Raw genomic sequence first — 18108 nt, forward strand, 5'->3', positions numbered from 1 at the left:
GTGCTCCATTCTCAGTGCTGACTTAAATCTGAATATTGTAGTCCATCAATAATTCCCAACCAAATTGACTGTGCTTGAGCAATTTTGACAAAAACAATGGATATACTGTATGCTAAAAGTTATTGGAATCTTATTCAAAATAATTCACAGCTGTAATTCCTGCTAAAGGAGCTTCGACCTGTATGAAATCAAGACATCTTTGCTTTTCAATTGTTATTTATTTAGAAAATGTTATATAATTTTTTTTACACTCTGAAAATGTGGAGGAAGTTCTATAGATCAGTAGTAAACAAAATCCTACTTAATCGTTTTTTAGATTGAAATTTAATGCAACAATGTGAACACTGTGCAAAGGATGTGTAGACCTTTACATAGGTACTGTATAGTCCATCACTGTAAACACCTTATTATGTACTCATGTTTCTTGTTTTACACACACACAGTGTATGGTGTGATCTCTGTGTGACACTCCAATTATTTGTCATTGTATCCCAGGATACACAAAAGGATAGTGTCACTACAATATGTTGCTATGGTGACGGTAAACATATCTGTCAGTATAGCTTACAGAGACCATAAGGTAAGAAGTCAGAGAGACAGACAAGCTTGCCGGCATAGATGGCAGCCCCAAAACAACCTGGATCTGGTAAAGAATTCAACTTTGTGGATCAGGATAAAATCTGGTAAACTCTTCTCTTTAAAAAGTCTATGGGTTCACAACAAAACAAATGCAACGAAATTTTGAATTGTATTCCTTGTATTTTGCTAACAAATTAGCCTTTCTTTTTTGATATAGCACAAGGTTTGTCACTTTTGTTAAAGAGGATTAGCTACGAGTTTTTGTTTGTTGTGGTAATGGTGGATTGGTAACAGTCGTTCATGGTGGAGGTAGTAGAAGGCTAGTAGTAATAGTGGTTGTAGAATAAGAAGTAAGCCAGCAGTATTAGTAGCCTAGTATTGGGATAACAGGAGTACCCCTAAAATAACCTATACTTTTAATATAGATTGAGGTCAGTAGGGTTCTCTGAGCTATGTTTGGCGTTTGGCGTTTTTATGTAGGCCCAATGCTCTTTCAAAAAGCTTTCTATGTGTCTTAATTTTCAGGAAAGTTCACGTCAAAATAGAGCTTGAGTCAGCCAAAGCCTGGCCCAATAAATGGGGATTCTTGACCACGTCCTACAAGGTGAGCCAGTGAAACATGATGCGGTATAAACACAGAACAAGAGTTCTACTTCCAATAACTCCCAGGTGGCGGTGTGGTCTAAGGCATCACAGTGCTAGCTGTGCCATGGGGCGGCGCACAATTGGCCCAGTGTCTTCCTGGTTAGGGAGGGTTTGGCCGGCAGGGATATCCTTGTCTCATCGCGCACTTGCGACTCCTGTGTCGGGCCGGGCGCAGTGCACGCTGACCAGGTCGCCAGGTGTATGGTGTTTCCTCCGACACATTGGTGAGACTGGCTTCCTGATTGGATGTGCATTGTGTAAAGAAGCAGGGCGGCTAGGTTGGGTTGTGTTTCGGAGGACGCGTGGCTCTCGACCTTCGCCTCTCCCGAGTCTGTACGGGAGTTGCAGAGATGAGACAAGACTGTAACTACTACCAATTGGATACCACGAAATTGGGTAGGAAAAAAAGGGGGTAAAAAATAAAAATATATATATTTCCTGTGAATACAACTACACAACCTTATCAGCTTCCTTTGATTAGCCAGTCAGGGACATACTGAACTGGGCTCCATTTGAATCAAAACAATTAAATTATAGTTATAAGGTCACTCAATCGCATACAATGCATTCGGAAACTATTCAGATGCCTTCACTTTTTACACATTTTGTTACGTTACAGCTTTATTCTAAAATGTATTAAATAAAACGTGTTCCTCATCTATCTACACACAATACCCCATAATGAGAAGGCAAAAACAGATTTTAGAAATGTTTGCAAATTTATTACAAATAAAACAGAAAAACATTATTTACATACAGTGGGGCAAAAAAGTATTTAGTCAGCCACCAATTGTGCAAGTTCTCCCACTTAAAAAGATGAGAGAGGCCTGTAATTTTCATTATAGGTACACTTCAACTATGACAGACAAAATTAGAAAAAAAAATCCAGAAAATCACATTGTAGGATTCTTAATGAATTTATTTGCAAATTTTGGTAGAAAATAAGTATTTGGTCAATAACAAAAGTTTATCTCAATACTTTGTTATATACCCTTTGGCAATGACAGAGGTCAAACATTTTCTGTAAGTCTTCACAAGGTTTTCACACACTATTGCTGATATTTTGGCCCATTCCTCCATGCAGATCTCCTCTAGAGCAGTGATGTTTTGGGGCTGTTGCTAGGCAACACGGACTTTCAACTCCCTCCAAAGATTTTCTATGTGGTTGAGATATGGAGACTGGCTAGGCCACTCCAGGACCTTGAAATGCTTCTTACGAAGCCACTCCTTCGTTGCCCGGGCGGTGTGTTTGGGATCATTGTCATGCTGAAAGACCCAGACACGTTTCATCTTCAATGCCCTTGCTGATGGAAGGAGGTTTTCACTCAAAATCTCACGATACATGGCCCCATTCATTCTTTCCTTTACACGGATCAGTCGTCCTGGTCCCTTTGCAGAAAAGGCTTTGTTACTTTGGTCCCAGCTCTCTGCAGGTCATTCACTAGGTCCCCCCTGTGTGGTTCTGGGATTTTTGCTCACCGTTCTTGTGATCATTTTGACCCCACGGGGTGAGATCTTGCGTGGAGCCCCAGATCAAGGGAGATTATCAGTGGTCTTGTATGTCTTCCATTTCCTAATAATTGCTCCCACAGTTGATTTATTCAAACCAAGCTGCTTACCTATTGCAGATTCAGTCTTCACAGCCTGGTGCAGGTCTACAATTTTGTTTCTGGTGTCATTTGACAGCTCTTTGGTCTTGGCCATAGTGGAGTTTGGAGTGTGTCTATTTGAGGTTGTAGACAGGTGTCTTTTATACTGATAACAAGTTCAAACAAGTGCCATTAATACAGGCAACGAGTGGCGGACAGAGAAGCCTCTTAAAGAAGAAGTTACATGTCTGTGAGAGCCATAAATCTTGCTTGTTTGTAAGTGAACAAATACGTTTCCACCATAATTTGCAAATAAATTCATTAAAAATCCTACAATGTGATTTTCTGGAATTTTTTTCTCCTTTTGTCTGTCATAGTTGAAGTGTACCTATGATGAAAAGTACAGGCCTCTCTCATCTTTTTAAGTGGGAGAACTTGCACAATATGTGGCTGACTAAATACTTTTTTGCCCCACTAAGTATTCAGACCCTTTGCTATGAGAAATTGAGCTGAGGTGCATCCTGTTCCCCTTGATCATCCTTGAGATGTTTCTACAACTTGATTGGAGTCCACCTGTGGTAAATTCAATTGATTGGACATGATTTGGAAAGGCACACACGTGTCTATATAAGGTCCCACAGTTGACAGTTCATGTCAGAGCAAAAACCAAGCCATGAGGTCGAAAGAATTGTCCGTAGAGCTCCGAGACAGGAGTGTCGAGGCACAGATCTGGGGAAATGTATCAAAAATGTCTGCAGTACTGAAGGTCTCCAAGAACACAGTGGCCACCATAATTTTTAAATGGAAGAAGTTTGGAATGATCAAGACTTTTCTTAGTGCTGGCCGCCCAGCCAAACTGAGCAATCGAGGGAGAAGGGCCTTGGTCAGAGAGGTGACCAAGAAGCCAATTCTCACTCTGACAGAGCTCCAAAGTTCCTCTGTGGAGATGGGAAAACCTTCCAGAATGACAACCATCTCTGCAGCACTCCACCAAATCAGACCTTTATGGTAGTGGCCTGACAGAATCCACTCCTCAGTAAAACGAACATGACAGCCCGCTTGGAGTTTGCCAAAAGGTACCTAAAGGACTCTCAGACCACGAGAAGCAAGATTCTCTGATCTGATGAAACCAAATTTAACTATTTGGCCTGAATGCCAAGTCAGGATGAAACCTGGCACCATCCCTACGGTGAAGCATGATGGTGGCAGCATCATGTTGTGGGGATGTTTTTCGGCAGTCAGGACTGGGAGACTAGTCAGGATCGAAAGATGAACAGAGCAAAGTACAGAGAGATCCTTGATAAAAACCTGCTCAAGAGCGCTTGTTACCTCAGAATAGGGCGAAGGTTCACCTTACAACAGGACAAGTCTCTGAATGTCCTTGAGTGGCCCATGCAGAGCCTGGACTTGAATCCGATCGAACATCTCAGGAGACCTGAAAATAGCTGCGGAGCGACGCTCCTCATCCAACCTGACAGCTTGAGAGGATCTGCAGAGAAGAATGGAAGAAACTCCCCGAATACAGGTGTGCCACGTTTGTAGCGTCATACCCAAGCTGACTCGAAGCTGTAATTGCTGCCAAAGGTGCTTCAACAAAGTACTGAGTAAAAGGTTTGAATACTTATGTTAATGTATTATTTGTTTTTTTATTGTTAATATATTTGCAAAAAGATCTAAAAATCTGTTTGCTTCGTCATTATGGAGTATTGTGTGTAGATTGAGGGGAAAAAACGATGTAATACATTTAGGATAAGGCTGTAATGTAACAAAAAGTGGAAAGTAAAGGGGTCTGAATACTTTCTGAATGCACTGTATCTGAGTTTCTTCAGATGTTCAGATATTCCATGTAATGTTTACAGACGCAGGAGCAGAGCCACAAGCTGAAGGAAGTTGTAAGATTAGAGCTGCCCCAGCATCTTAAAACACGTCCTCCATCCCCACCTGAGAAATACATCCAGGTGAGTCCATACAAACTCTTTTTGGCTCTGGTCAAGTTTGTCCCTGGTCAAAAGTATTGCACTATGTAGTATTGCACCAGTTGTATAACAAACGTGGACAGTAAAGCTAACATTTAAAATGTGCTCTATACGCCAGTATTTTGGATTTGAGATCAAATGTTTCATATGAGGCGACAGAACATAATGTCATCTTTATATTTGAAGTTATTTTCATATATGTTTCACTGTTTAGAAATGAAAGTACTTCATGTATCTAGTCCCCGCATTCGAAAAAGTCATAAGTATTTGGACAAATTCACTTATAGTGTATCAAAGTAATCAAAATATTAGTATTTGTTCCAATATTCCTTACATCAAGCTTGTGACTACAAACTCGTCTGAGGAAGGTTCCATCATAAAGTGGCTAAAAGAAGGTGGTGTCACGACTTCCACCGAAGTCGGTCCCTCTCCTTGTTCGGGCGGTGTTCGGCAGTCGATGTCACCAACCTTCTAGCCATCACTGATCCATTTTTCATTGGTTTTGTCTTGTCTTCCTTCCCCCCCCTGTTCCCATCAATTACATGTTGTGCATGTAACCCTCTGTTTCCCCTCATGTCCTTGTCGGAGATATTTATTTATTCCCCCTTTATTTAACCAGGTAGACTCGTTGAGAACAAGTTCTCATTTACAACTGCGACCTAGCCAAGATAAAGCAAAGCAATTTGACACATACAACAACAGAGTTACACATGGAATAAACAAAACATACAGTCAATAATACAGTAGAACAAATGAAAACAAAAAGTCTTTATACAGTGAGTGCAAATGAGGTAAGTTAAGGAAATAAATAGGCCATGGTGGCAAAGTAATTACAATATAGCAATTAAACACTGGAATGGTAGATCGGCAGAAGATGAATGTGCAGGTAGAGATACTGGGGTGCAAAGGAGCAAAATAAATAAATAAATACCAGTATGGGGATGAGGTAGGTAGATAGATGGGCTGTTTACAGATAGGCTAAGTACAGGTGCAGTGATCTGTGAACTGCTCTGACACCTGGTGCTTAAAGCTAGTGAGGGAGATGTGAGTCTCCAGCTTCAGAGATTTTTGCAATTCGTTCCAGTCATGGGCAGCAGAGAACTGGAAGGAAAGACGACCAAAGGAGGAATTGGCTTTGCTGGAGCACATGCTACGGGTGGGTGCTGCTATGGTGACCAGTGAGCTGAGATAAGGCGGGGCTTTACCTAGCAGAGACTTGTAGATAACCTGTAGCCAGTGGGTTTGGCGATGAATTTGAAGCGAGGGCCAACCAACGAGAGCATACAGGTCGCAATGGTGGGTAGTGTATGGGGCTTTGGTGACAAAACGGATGGCACTGTGATAGACTGCATCCAGTTTGTTGAGTAGAGTGTTGGAGGCTATTTTATAGATGACATCACCGAAGTCGAGGATCGGTAGGATGGTCAGTTTTACGAGGGTATGTTTGGCAGCATGAGTGAAAAATGCTTTGTTGCGATATAGGAAGCCGATTCTATATTTAATTTTGGATTGGAGATGCTTAATGTGAGTCTGGAAGGAGAGTTTACAGTCTAACCAGACACCCAGGTATTTGTAGTTGTCCACGTATTCTAAGTCAGAGCCGTCCAGAGTAGTGATGCTGGACGGGCGAGCAGGTGCGGGCAGCGATCGATTGAAAAGCATGCATTTAGTTTTACTTGCGTTTAAGAGCAGTTGGAGGCCACGGAAGGAGAGTTGTATGGCATTGAAGCTCGTCTGGAGGTTAGTTAACACAGTGTCCAAGGAGGGGCCAGAAGTATACAGAATGGTGTCGTCTGCGTAGAGGTGGATCAGAGAATCACCAGCAGCAAAAGCAACATCATTGATGTGTACAGAAAAGAGAGTCGGCCTGAGAATTTAACCCTGTGGCACACCCATAGAGACTGTCAGAGGTCCAGACAACAGGCCTTCCGATTTGACACACTGAACTCTATCAGAGAAGTAGTTAGTAAACCAGGCGAGGCAATCATTTGAGAAACCAAGGCTGTCGAGTCTGCCAATAAGAATGTTGTGATTGACAGAGTCGAAAGCCTTGGCCAGGTCGATGAATACGGCTGCACAGTACTGTCTCTTATCGATGGCGGTTATGATGTCGTTTAGACCCTTGAGCGTGGCTGAGGTGCACCCATGACCAGTTCTGAAGCCAGATTGCATAGCGGAGAAGGTATGGTGGGATTTGAAATGGTCAGTAATCTGTTTGTTAACTTGGCTTTCGAAGACCTTAGAAAGACAGGGTAGGATAGATATAGGTCTGTAGCAGTTTGGGTCTAGAGTGTCACCCCCTTTGAAGAGGGGGATGACCGCGGCAGCTTTCCAATCTTTGGGAATCTCAGACGATATGAAAGAGAGGTTGAACAGTCTAGTAATAGGGGTTGCAACAATTTCGGCAGATAATTTTAGAAAGAGAGGGCCCAGATTGTCTAGCCCGGCTGATTTGTAGGGGTCCAGATTTTGCAGCTCTTTCAGAATATCAGCTATCTAGATTTGGGTAAAGGAGAAATGGTGGGGGCTTTTGCGGGTTGCTGTGTTTTGATTGTATGTGATTTAGTGTTTAGTGTATTTAGTGTTGTGCGACGGGTTTTGTACCCACTTTGTTATTTTGTACATTTTGGTTGTTTTGGAGTTTTGTCAGCATTTATTAAACAACTCCGTTTATACCAAGTTCGTTCTCCTGCGCCTGACTTCCCTGCCACCAACACGCACCCCTTACAGAGTTAGGGAACAAACAAACTACTCAGCCCATACAGCGTTGCAGTCTGTATCATCCAATTACAGAGCAGATACAAATCACGTGACCACTGGATTGCTCCTTGTAGAGATTGGCACGTCGAGTCTTTTCAGTGAACATGTAAAATAGCAAATAAATTTGCCTCCCAAACAGCTCTTTGTTCAAAATGGTTTAAAAAATCTACCTAGAACCATGAAAAAATGGCACTAGCTACTAGTCAGTCAATGGCAGCTGGCTGAATTTCTTGCGGCGCCGACGTTAGCAAGCTAGCTACTTTGACGGACTGGCAGATTGCTTCTCATTGGCAGTGTTGCTAGGTCAAGCTAAAATTTATAGAGATATGACCACTCAAAACCCACCCACAAGGCCTGAAAACTAGCCCCATTTTTTTCAGAAGCAAGAGAGGAGTTTACACATTTATCCAATAGGTGTATCCATAATAACAATCTAAATACTTATGGTCAAATTTGTTTCACTGCATTTCCCCCTTTTATTATTGGTTCATCACACCCATTTATTTAATCTGAACTATAGAAGTGATTGATAGTAAATGGTTAAGAGGTATCTTCAGAAAACATTCTTGTGAAATAGTGTTAATGCAAGTCACATTGCTCAATAATAATAGTATTCCTTTAATCTGGATTCTAAAAATCTAAAAGCAGTTTGCTTTTTGGATAATTTAATTGAATAATAAATGTAAATTAATGTGTAGAGTTAACTTCTTGATCCTACTTGAGACGCAGACGTCTCAAGTAGGCACCTGGAAATGCAAATGCGCTACGCTAAATGCTAAATGTACTCGTTAAAACTCAAACGTTCATTAAAATACACATGCAGGGTATTGAATTAAAGCTACACTCGTTGTGAATCTAGCCAACAAGTCAGATGTTTAAAATGCTTTTCGGCGAAAGCATGAGAAGCTATTATCTGATAGCATGCAACACCCCAAAATGCCTGAAGGCGACGTAAACAAAATAATCAGCGTAGCCGGCGCTACACAAAAACGCAGAAATAAAATATAAAACATTCATTACCTTTGATGATATTCTTTGTTTGCACTCCTATATGTCCCATAAACATCACAAATTGGTCTTTTTCCCGATTAAATCCGTCCATGAATGCCCAAAATATCCATTTGTATAGCCTGTCTGCTTCAGGAAAAAAGCTCTGACGCAACGTCATTTTAAAAAATTATATAAGTTGCCTATATTCTTTGACAAAACACTTCAACCTACTTTTGTAACCCAACTTTAAGTATTTGTAAACGTTAATAAGCGATCAAATTGATCACTGGGCGATCTGTATTCAATAGCAGCTACTCAAGAAAACAATGTCCATTTTTCAATCTTCCAAAATCGATTGTTGTAGGCTGGATGGAATGACGGATCTATTGGTAATGTCTCAAAGGATTTTTGTCAATGAAAATGACGTTTTTGGCGACATCGTGTGGAAGCTGTAGGAATTGCATCCGTGTCCATATTAAATTTGGTTTCCTTTAATTAATACATGAAAGGGGCGCATGGATACTTTTTTCAGCTTTCAGTGACCAGTTTTTCTTGCGCTTTTCGATGAAACACACGCTCTTAACCAGTTTTAGAAACTTCAGAGTGTTTTCTATCCACACATACTAATCATATGCATATACTATATTCCTGGCATGAGTAGCAGGACGCTGAAATGTTGCGCGATTTTTAACAGAATGTTCGAAAAAGGAGGGGGTAGGATAAAGAGGTTTTAAGTACTCACCAAAACAGTAGTGCTGGTTTGATATTAGCTCCATCTAGAGGATGAGGTGATCCCCATACAAGTTGGTGCTGCTGCTGCCATTCCCCATATGTTGCTCTACAGAGACTAGACGAACAGGCAGCGCTATAATGAGGGATTAGTTAGATAAACAGGGGGAATGAGACTTTACAGACATGACTGAAGGAAGTGTGTGTGTGTGTGTGTTCTGCTCACCCCCAAAGTGCTGGGTTAGGCCAACCAGGAGCCCCACTACCAGGTTGAAGCCAATTATTGAACTTTAGAGGACACTGAGCAACAGGGTTCCAGCCAGTGAGGGGCCAAAGGAGATATATGCTGGTGATCCACATACAAGTTGGTGCTGCTGCCATTCCCCATCACCACAGGGGGAATGTAGACTCAAAAATAATGCTTGTGAAAGTTACTCACCCTGCTTTTTTCTTGTTTTTTGGTCTGGCCTATGAGGCAGAACAGCAAAGACCGGCCCTGTACCTACAGAATACTTTTCTGTCCTCTCCTGGGATGCCCATATTTTTCCCCATTTACCTGGCATACTGACAGTAGAATCGTATCTAGCCAGTAAACTAGCGTGTCAAAGAGGTTCATTCCTATGTTCTCATCTCTGCATGTTACTCCCTCTCTCCTCTGACTTCAACTTTCTGGCCAATGTTAGCTAGCTAGCTAAATATCCAGACATTGTTCAACCCTTTCTCCTGCTTTCTGAAACTGATTTTTTTCTCAGTTTTTCTCCCTTGTTCTATTGGCTGTAATGATTGGTAGGTCAGGATACAAAAAAAATGAAGCAAAGAATAATATTCAGGGAGAAGTATGTAGTTAGCTAGCGCTGCTATTCGTTGTTGAATCTCACATCACTTGTCATGATGTGCGTGCATGCTGTTCTTTCTCAGCAGTACTACACACACACACACAACTCCCTTCCAACAACTGTATTTATTTTATTTAACTAGGCAAGTCAGTTAAGAACAAATTCTTATTTACAATGACGGCCTACACCGGCCAAACCCGGACAATGCTGGGCCAATTGTGCGACACCCATTGGGACTCCCAATCTCGGCTGGTTGTGGTACAGTCTGGATTCAAACCAGGGTGTCTATAGTGATGCCTCTAGCACTGAGATGCAGTGCCTTACACCGCTGCGCCACTCGGGAGCCCCACTGTATGAAGCTCCTTCCCTGCCACCACTCACTCACTCAGCAACAGCAGCCTGCCTCACTTCCTTGACGTCCTTTGGGTGGTAGACTATTCTTGATACACACGGGAAACGGTTGAGCATGAAAAACCCAGCAGCATTGCAGTTCTTGATAAAAAAACTGGTGCTCCTGGGAATCCTGGCACCTATTACCATAACTTCTTCAAAGGCACTTACATATTTCGTCTTGTCAATTCACCCTCTGAATGGCACACATGTAAACTCCATGTTTCAATTGTCTCAAGGCTTAAAAATCCTTCTTTAACCCGTCTTCTCTCCTTCATCTACACAGATTAAAGTGGATTTAATAAGTGTGTTATACACGTGAGTGATGACCCAAAAGCGGTTTAACAAAAACAGAGTCCTTTAATGTCAAAACACAGGGAAGACATAGATCCTCTTCAGATGAATATAATGGCAAAATAGACAACCCGCAGAGAGGGCGATAAATGAATCATAAAGTCCTTCTGATATTTACAGAAGAGTCCCCCTTCTAGCAGCAGAGGAGAATAGCTGGGTTAGAGTCCCCTTCTTAGCAGCAGAGGAGAATAGCTGAGTTAGCGGCGACAGACTGCTGGTCTCTCTGGGTAGGCGCGGGTCGTAGAGGACAGAGGTACCTGATCATGCGTAGCATCAGATGAACAGGCAGATTCCGACAGGACGGGACAAGGGTGAAGCAAACGAGACGATAGTTTGGTTCTGGCATGAGAAACTCAAACGAGAATCTGACAAAGACAGCAGCAGGAACAGAGAGAGAAATAGAGACCTAATCAGAGGGAAAAAAAGAACAGGTGGGAAAAGGGTGAACGAGGTAGTTTATTGAAAATGAGGAACAGCTGGGAGAAGGAGAGGAAGAGAAGGTAACCTAATACGACCAGCAGAGGGAGACGAAGTGAAGAGAAAGAACAGGAACAAGACATAATATGACAATACATGACAGTACCCCCCCACTCACCGAGCGCCTCCTGGCGCACTCGAGGAGGAAACCTGGCGGCAACGGAGGAAATCACCGATCAGCGAACGGTCCAGCACGTCCCGAGAGGGAACCCAACTCCTTTCCTCAGGACCGTACCCCTCCCAATCCACTAGGTACTGATGACCACGGCTCCGAGGACGCATGTCCAAAATCTTACGGACCCTGTAGATAGGTGCGCCCTCGACAATGATGGGGGGGGGGGGGAAGACGAGCGGGGGCGCGAAGAACGGGCTTAACACAGGAGACATGGAAGACCGGGTGGACGCGACGAAGATATCGCGGAAGAAGAAGTCGCACTGCGACAGGATTAATGATCTGAGAAATACGGAATGGACCAATGAACCGCAGGGTCAACTTGCGAGAAGCTGTCTTAAGGGGAAGGTTCTGAGTGGAGAGCCAAACTCTCTGACCGCGACAATATCTAGGACTCTTAGTTCTACGCTTATTAGCGGCTCTCACAGTCTGTGCCCTATAACGGCAAAGTGCATACCTGACCCTCTTCCAGGTGCGCTCGCAACGTTGGACAAAAGCCTGAGCGGAGGGGACGCTGGACTCGGCGAACTGAGACGAGAACAGCGGAGGCTGGTACCCGAGGCTACTCTGAAAAGGAGATAGCCCGGTCGCAGACGAAGGAAGCGAGTTGTGGGCGTATTCTACCCAGGGGAGCTGTTCTGACCAAGACGCAGGGTTACGAAAAGAAAGACTGCGTAAGATGCGACCAATAGTCTGATTGGCCCGTTCTGCTTGACCGTTAGACTGGGGGTGAAAGCCGGAAGAGAGACTGACGGAAGCCCCAATCAAACGGCAAAACTCCCTCCAAAATTGAGACGTGAATTGCGGACCCCTGTCCGAAACGACGTCTGACGGAAGGCCATGAATTCTGAAAACATTCTCGATGATGATTTGTGCCGTCTCTTTAGCAGAAGGGAGCTTAGCGAGGGGAACCTATCGACAACCGTAAGAATAACAGTCTTCCCCGCTGACGAAGGCAGTCCGGTGATAAAATCTAAGGCGATGTGAGACCACGGTCGAGAGGGAATGGGAAGCGGTCTGAGACGGCCGGCAGGAGGGGAGTTACCGGACTTAGTCTGCGCGCAGACCGAACAAGCAGCCACGAAACGACGCGTGTCATGCTCCCGAGTGGGCCACCAAAAACGCTGGCGAATGGAAGCAAGCGTACCTCGAACGCCGGGGTGGCCGGCTAACTTGGCAGAGTGAGCCCACTGAAGAACGGCCAGACGAGTAGGAACGGGAACGAAAAGAAGGTTCCTAGGACAAGCGCGCGGCGACGGAGTGTGAGTGAGTGCTTGCTTTACCTGCCTCTCAATTCCCCAGACAGTCAACCCGACAACACGCCCCTCAGGGAGAATCCCCTCGGGGTCAGTGGAGGCTACTGAAGAACTGAAGAGACGAGATAAAGCATCAGGCTTGGTGTTCTTAGAGCCCGGATGATAAGAAATTACGAACTCGAAACGAGCGAAAAACAGCGCCCAACGAGCCTGACGTGCATTAAGTCGTTTGGCAGAACGGATGTACTCAAGGTTCCTATGGTCAGTCCAAACGACAAAAGGAACGGTCGCCCCCTCCAACCACTGTTGCCATTCGCCTAGGGCTAAGCGGATGGCGAGCAGTTCGCGGTTTCCCACATCATAGTTACGTTCCGACGGCGACAGGCGATGAGAAAAATACGCGCAAGGGTGGACCTTGTCGTCAGAGAGGGAGCGCTGAGAAAGAATGGCTCCCACGCCCACCTCTGACGCGTCAACCTCGACAACGAACTGTCTAGAGACGTCAGGTGTAACAGGGATAGGAGCGGATGTAAAACGATTCTTGAGGAGATCAAAAGCTCCCTGGGCGGAAACGGACCACTTAAAGCACGTCTTGACAGAAGTAAGGGCTGTGAGAGGAGCTGCCACCTGACCGAAATTACGGATGAAACGACGATAGAAATTCGCGAAGCCGAGAAAGCGCTGCAGCTCGACGCGTGACTTAGGAACGGGCCAATCAATGACAGCTTGGACCTTAGCGGGATCCATCTTAATGCCTTCAGCGGAAATAACAGAACCGAGAAATGTGACGGAGGAGGCATGAAAAGTGCACTTCTCAGCCTTCACAAAAAGACAATTCTCTAAAAGGCGCTGGAGGACACGTCGAACGTGCTGAACATGAATCTGGAGTGACGGTGAAAAAATCAGGATATCGTCAAGGTAAACGAAAACAAAGATGTTCAGCATGTCTCTCAGGACGTCATTGACTAATGCCTGAAAGACAGCTGGAGCGTTAGCGAGGCCGAAAGGAAGAACCCGGTATTCAAAGTGCCCTAACGGAGTGTTAAACGTCGTTTTCCACTCGTCCCCCTCCCTGATGCGCACGAGATGGTAAGCGTTACGAAGGTCCAACTTAGTGAAAAACCTGGCTCCCTGCAGGATCTCGAAGGCTGAAGACATAAGAGGGAGCGGATAACGATTCTTCACTGTTATGTCATTCAGCCCTCGATAATCTATGCAGGGGCGCAGGGACCCGTCCTTCTTCTTAACAAAAAAAAAACCCGCTCCGGCGGGACAGGAGGAGGGGACTATGGTACCGGCGTCAAGAGCTACAGACAAATAATCTTCGAGAGCCTTACGCTCGGGAGCCGACAGAGAGTATAGTCTACCCCGGGGGGGAGTGGTTCCCGGAAGGAGATCAATACTACAATCATACGACCGGTGCGGAGGAAGAGAGGTGGCCCTGGACCGACTGAACACCGTGCGCAGATCGTGATATTCCTCCGGCACCCCCGTCAAATCACCAGGCTCCTCCTGTGAAGAAGAGACAGAGGAAACAGGAGGGATAGCAGACATTAAACATTTCACATGACAAGAGACGTTCCAGGAGAGGATAGAATTACTAGACCAATTAATAGAAGGATTATGACAAACTAGCCAGGGATGGCCCAAAACAACAGGTGTAAAAGGTGAACGAAAAATTAAAAAAGAAAGGGTTTCGCTATGATTACCAGAGACAGTGAGGGTTAAAGGTAGCGTCTCACGCTGAATCCTGGGGAGAGAACTACCATCCAAAGCGAACAAGGCCGTGGGCTCCCTTAACTGTCTGAGAGGAATGTCATGTTCTCGAGCCCAGGTCTCGTCCATAAAACAGCCCTCCGCCCCAGAGTCTATCAAGGCACTGCAGGAAGCTGACGAACCGGTCCAGCGTAGATGGACCGACAAGGTAGTGCAGGATCTTGAAGGAGAGACCAGAGTAGTAGCGCTCACCAGTAGCCCTCCGCTTACTGATGAGCTCTGGCTTTTACTGGACATGAAGTGACAAAATGACCAGCGGAACCGCAATAGAGACAGAGGCGGTTGGTGATTCTCCGTTCCCTCTCCTTAGTCGAGATGCGGATACCCCCCAGCTGCATAGGCTCAGCACCCGAGCCGGCGGAGGAAGATGGTAGTGATGCGGAGAGGGGGGCAACGGAGAACGCGAGCTCCTTTCCACGAGCTCGGTGACGAAGATCAACCCGTCGCACTATGCGAATAACGAGTTCAATCAAGGAATCCACGCTGGAAGGAACCTCTCGGGAGAGAATCTCATCCTTTACCTCCGCGCGGAGACCCTCCAGAAAATGAGCGAGCAAAGCCGGCTCGTTCCAGTCACTGGAGGCAGCAAGAGTGCGAAACTCAATAGAGTAATCTGTTATGGATCGATTACCTTGACATAGGGAAGACAGGACCCTGGAAGCTTCCTCCCCAAAAACAGAACGATCAAAAACCCGTATCATCTCCTCCTTAAAGCCCTGATACTGGTTAGTACACTCAGCCCTCGCCTCCCAGATTGCCGTGCCCCACTCACGAGCCCGTCCAGTAAAGAGAGATATGACGTAGGCGATACGAGCTGTGCTCCTGGAGTAAGTGTTGGGCTGGAGAGAAAACACAATATCACACTGGGTGAGGAACGAGCGGCATTCAGTGGGCTCCCCAGAGTAACACGGCGGGTTATTGATTCTGGGCTCCGGAGATTCGAAAGCCCTGGAAGTGGCCGGTAGATCGAGGCGGAGATGGTGAATCTGTTCTGTGAGGTCGGAGACTTGGGCGGCCAGGGTCTCAACGGCATGTCGAGCAGCAGACAATTCCTGCTCGTGTCTGCCTAGCATCGCTCCCTGGATCTCGACGGCTGAGTGGAGAGGATCCGAAGTCGCTGGGTCCATTCTTGGTCAGATTCTTCTGTTATGCACGTGAGTGAGGACCCAAAAGCGGTTTAACAAAAACAGAGTCCTTTAATGTCAAAACACAGGGAAGACATAGATCCTCTTCAGATGTATATAATGGCAAAATAGACAACCCGCAGAGAGGGCGATAAATGAATCATAAAGTCCTTCTGATATTTACAGAAGAGTCCCCCTTCTAGCAGCAGAGGAGAATAGCTGGGTTAGATTCCCCTTCTTAGCAGCAGAGGAGAATAGCTGGGTTAGCGGCGACAGACTGCTGGTCTCTCTGGGTAGGCGCGGGTCGTAGAGGACAGAGGTACCTGATCACACGTAGCATCAGATGAACAGGCAGATTCCGACAGGACGGGACAAGGGTGAAGCAAACGAGACGATAGTTTGGTTCTGGCATGAGAAACTCAAACGAGAATCTGACAAAGACAGCAGCAGGAACAGAGAGAGAAATAGAGACCTAATCAGAGGGAAAAAAGGAACAGGTGGGAAAAGGGTGAACGAGGTAGTTTAGAGAAGATGAGGAACAGCTGGGAGAAGGAGAGGAAGAGAAGGTAACCTAATACGACCAGCAGAGGGAGACGAAGTGAAGAGAAAGAACAGGAACAAGACATAATATGACAATACATGACAAAGTGATCATCATTTTTTAATTTTTTATTTATTTCACCTTTATTTAACCAGGTAAGCTAGTTGAGAACAAGTTCTCATTTACAACTGTGACCTGGCCAAGATAAAGCAAAGCAGTGCGACAAACAACAACAGAGTTACATATGGAATAAACAAGCGTACAGTCAACACAATAGAAAAAAAAGAAAATCTATATACAGTGTGTGCAAATGGCGTGAGGAGGTAAGGCAATAAATAGGCCAGAGTAGCGAAGTAATTACAATTTAGAAAATTAACACTGGAGTGATAGATGAGCAGTTGGGGATGTGCCAGTAGAGATACTGGTGTGTAAAAGAGCAGAAAAGTGAAATAAAAACATTATGGGGATGAGGTAGATTGGGTGGGTGGGTTATTTACAGATGGGCTATGATCAGCTGCAGCGATTGGTTAGCTGCTCAGATAGCTGATGTTTAAAGTTAGTGAGGGAAATATAAGTCTCCAGCTTCAGCGATTTTTGCAATACGTTCCAGTCATTGGCAGCAGAGAACTGGAAGGAAAGGTGGCCAAAGGAGGTGTTGGCTTTGGGGATGACCAGTGAGATCTACCTGCTGGAGCGTGTGCTACGGGTGAGTGTTGTTATCGTGACTTCTAGATGACCTGGAGCCAGTGGGTCTGGCGACGAATATGTAGCGAGGGCCAGACGACTAGAGCATACAGGTCGCAGTGGTGGGTGGTATAAGGGGCTTTGGTGACAAAACGGATGGCACTGTGATAGACTGCATCCAGTTTGCTGAGTAGAGTATTGGAAGATATTTTGTAAATGGCATCGCCGAAGTCGAGGATCAGTAGGATAGTCAGTTTTACGAGGGTATGTTTGGCGGCGTGAGTGAAGGAGGCTTTGTTGCGAAATAGGAAGCCGATTCTAGATTTAATTTTGGATTGGAGATGTTTAATATGAGTCTGGAAGGAGAGCTTACAGTCTAGCCAGACACCTAGGTATTGGTAGCTGTCCATATGTTGGAATTTAGTATTTTATTAGGATCCATTGGCTGTTGCAAAAGCAGCAGCTACTCTTCCTGGGGTCCAAACACAATAATAATACAGAATGGCATAATACAGAACATCATTAGACAAGGAGAGCTCAATGACAGAACTACATACTACAGCATACACACAAACTATCTAGGTCAAATAAGGGAGAGGTGTTGTGCCGGGCAGGTGTTGCTTTATCTGCTTTTTGAAACCAGGTTTGCTGTTTATTTGAACAATATGAGATGGAAGGAAGTGCCGCTCTGTTCTGGGCCAGCTGCACCTTAACTAGGTCTTTCTTGCAGCACTGGACCACACGACTGGACAATAATCAAGATTAGACTAAATTAGAACCTGCAGAACTTGCTTTTTGGAGTGTAGTGTCGAAAAAGAATTTATTATGGCATAAATATACCAGATGACTATATCCCCCCCTTTAAGGCTCATAACCAAACTTAATTCCTTTCTGAGCTAGGCTGCCAACTAAACATTTATGATTTTCTCATAACAATCACATCTTTTATTTATTTTTACGACCTCTGGGAACATGATCTCCCTTAGGATCTGAAATAGTCTGAAGGACGTGTCTCTCTAATGGGGCGTCTCAGAGGTGAAGTAGGCGGTGCCACCATGACGGTGAAACAAAGTCATTTTGTGGCAACTTCACAGGAGGTCGTCCCGTACTGGTGGTCAATTGAGCCTTGTTGGTCTCAGGTTGTTGGTCCAACTGCAACTCTGGGGAACGTTCCAATGTCCTGTCCTGCTCGTTTAAGCATTGATCCATGTCCACGGATGGAACTGGAAT

At 45.0% G+C, this 18108-nt stretch overlaps 1 protein-coding gene across 1 annotated transcript in view; it reads left to right on the forward strand.

Moving 5' to 3' along the window:
* The first annotated feature begins 618 nt into the window (after nt 1-618).
* Nucleotides 619-18108, forward strand: part of LOC139414188 (ciliary microtubule inner protein 1-like) — a 42708-nt gene continuing 25218 nt past the window's right edge. Inside the window, exons 1-3 of the mRNA XM_071162076.1 lie at nt 619-683; nt 1105-1183; nt 4673-4771. Of these exons, the coding sequence (XP_071018177.1) occupies nt 619-683; nt 1105-1183; nt 4673-4771 (243 nt within the window). The remainder of the gene's footprint in view (nt 684-1104; nt 1184-4672; nt 4772-18108) is intronic.

The sequence above is a fragment of the Oncorhynchus clarkii genome, chromosome 7 (assembly GCF_045791955.1).
Source record: "Oncorhynchus clarkii lewisi isolate Uvic-CL-2024 chromosome 7, UVic_Ocla_1.0, whole genome shotgun sequence".
Lineage (NCBI taxonomy): Eukaryota > Metazoa > Chordata > Actinopteri > Salmoniformes > Salmonidae > Oncorhynchus > Oncorhynchus clarkii.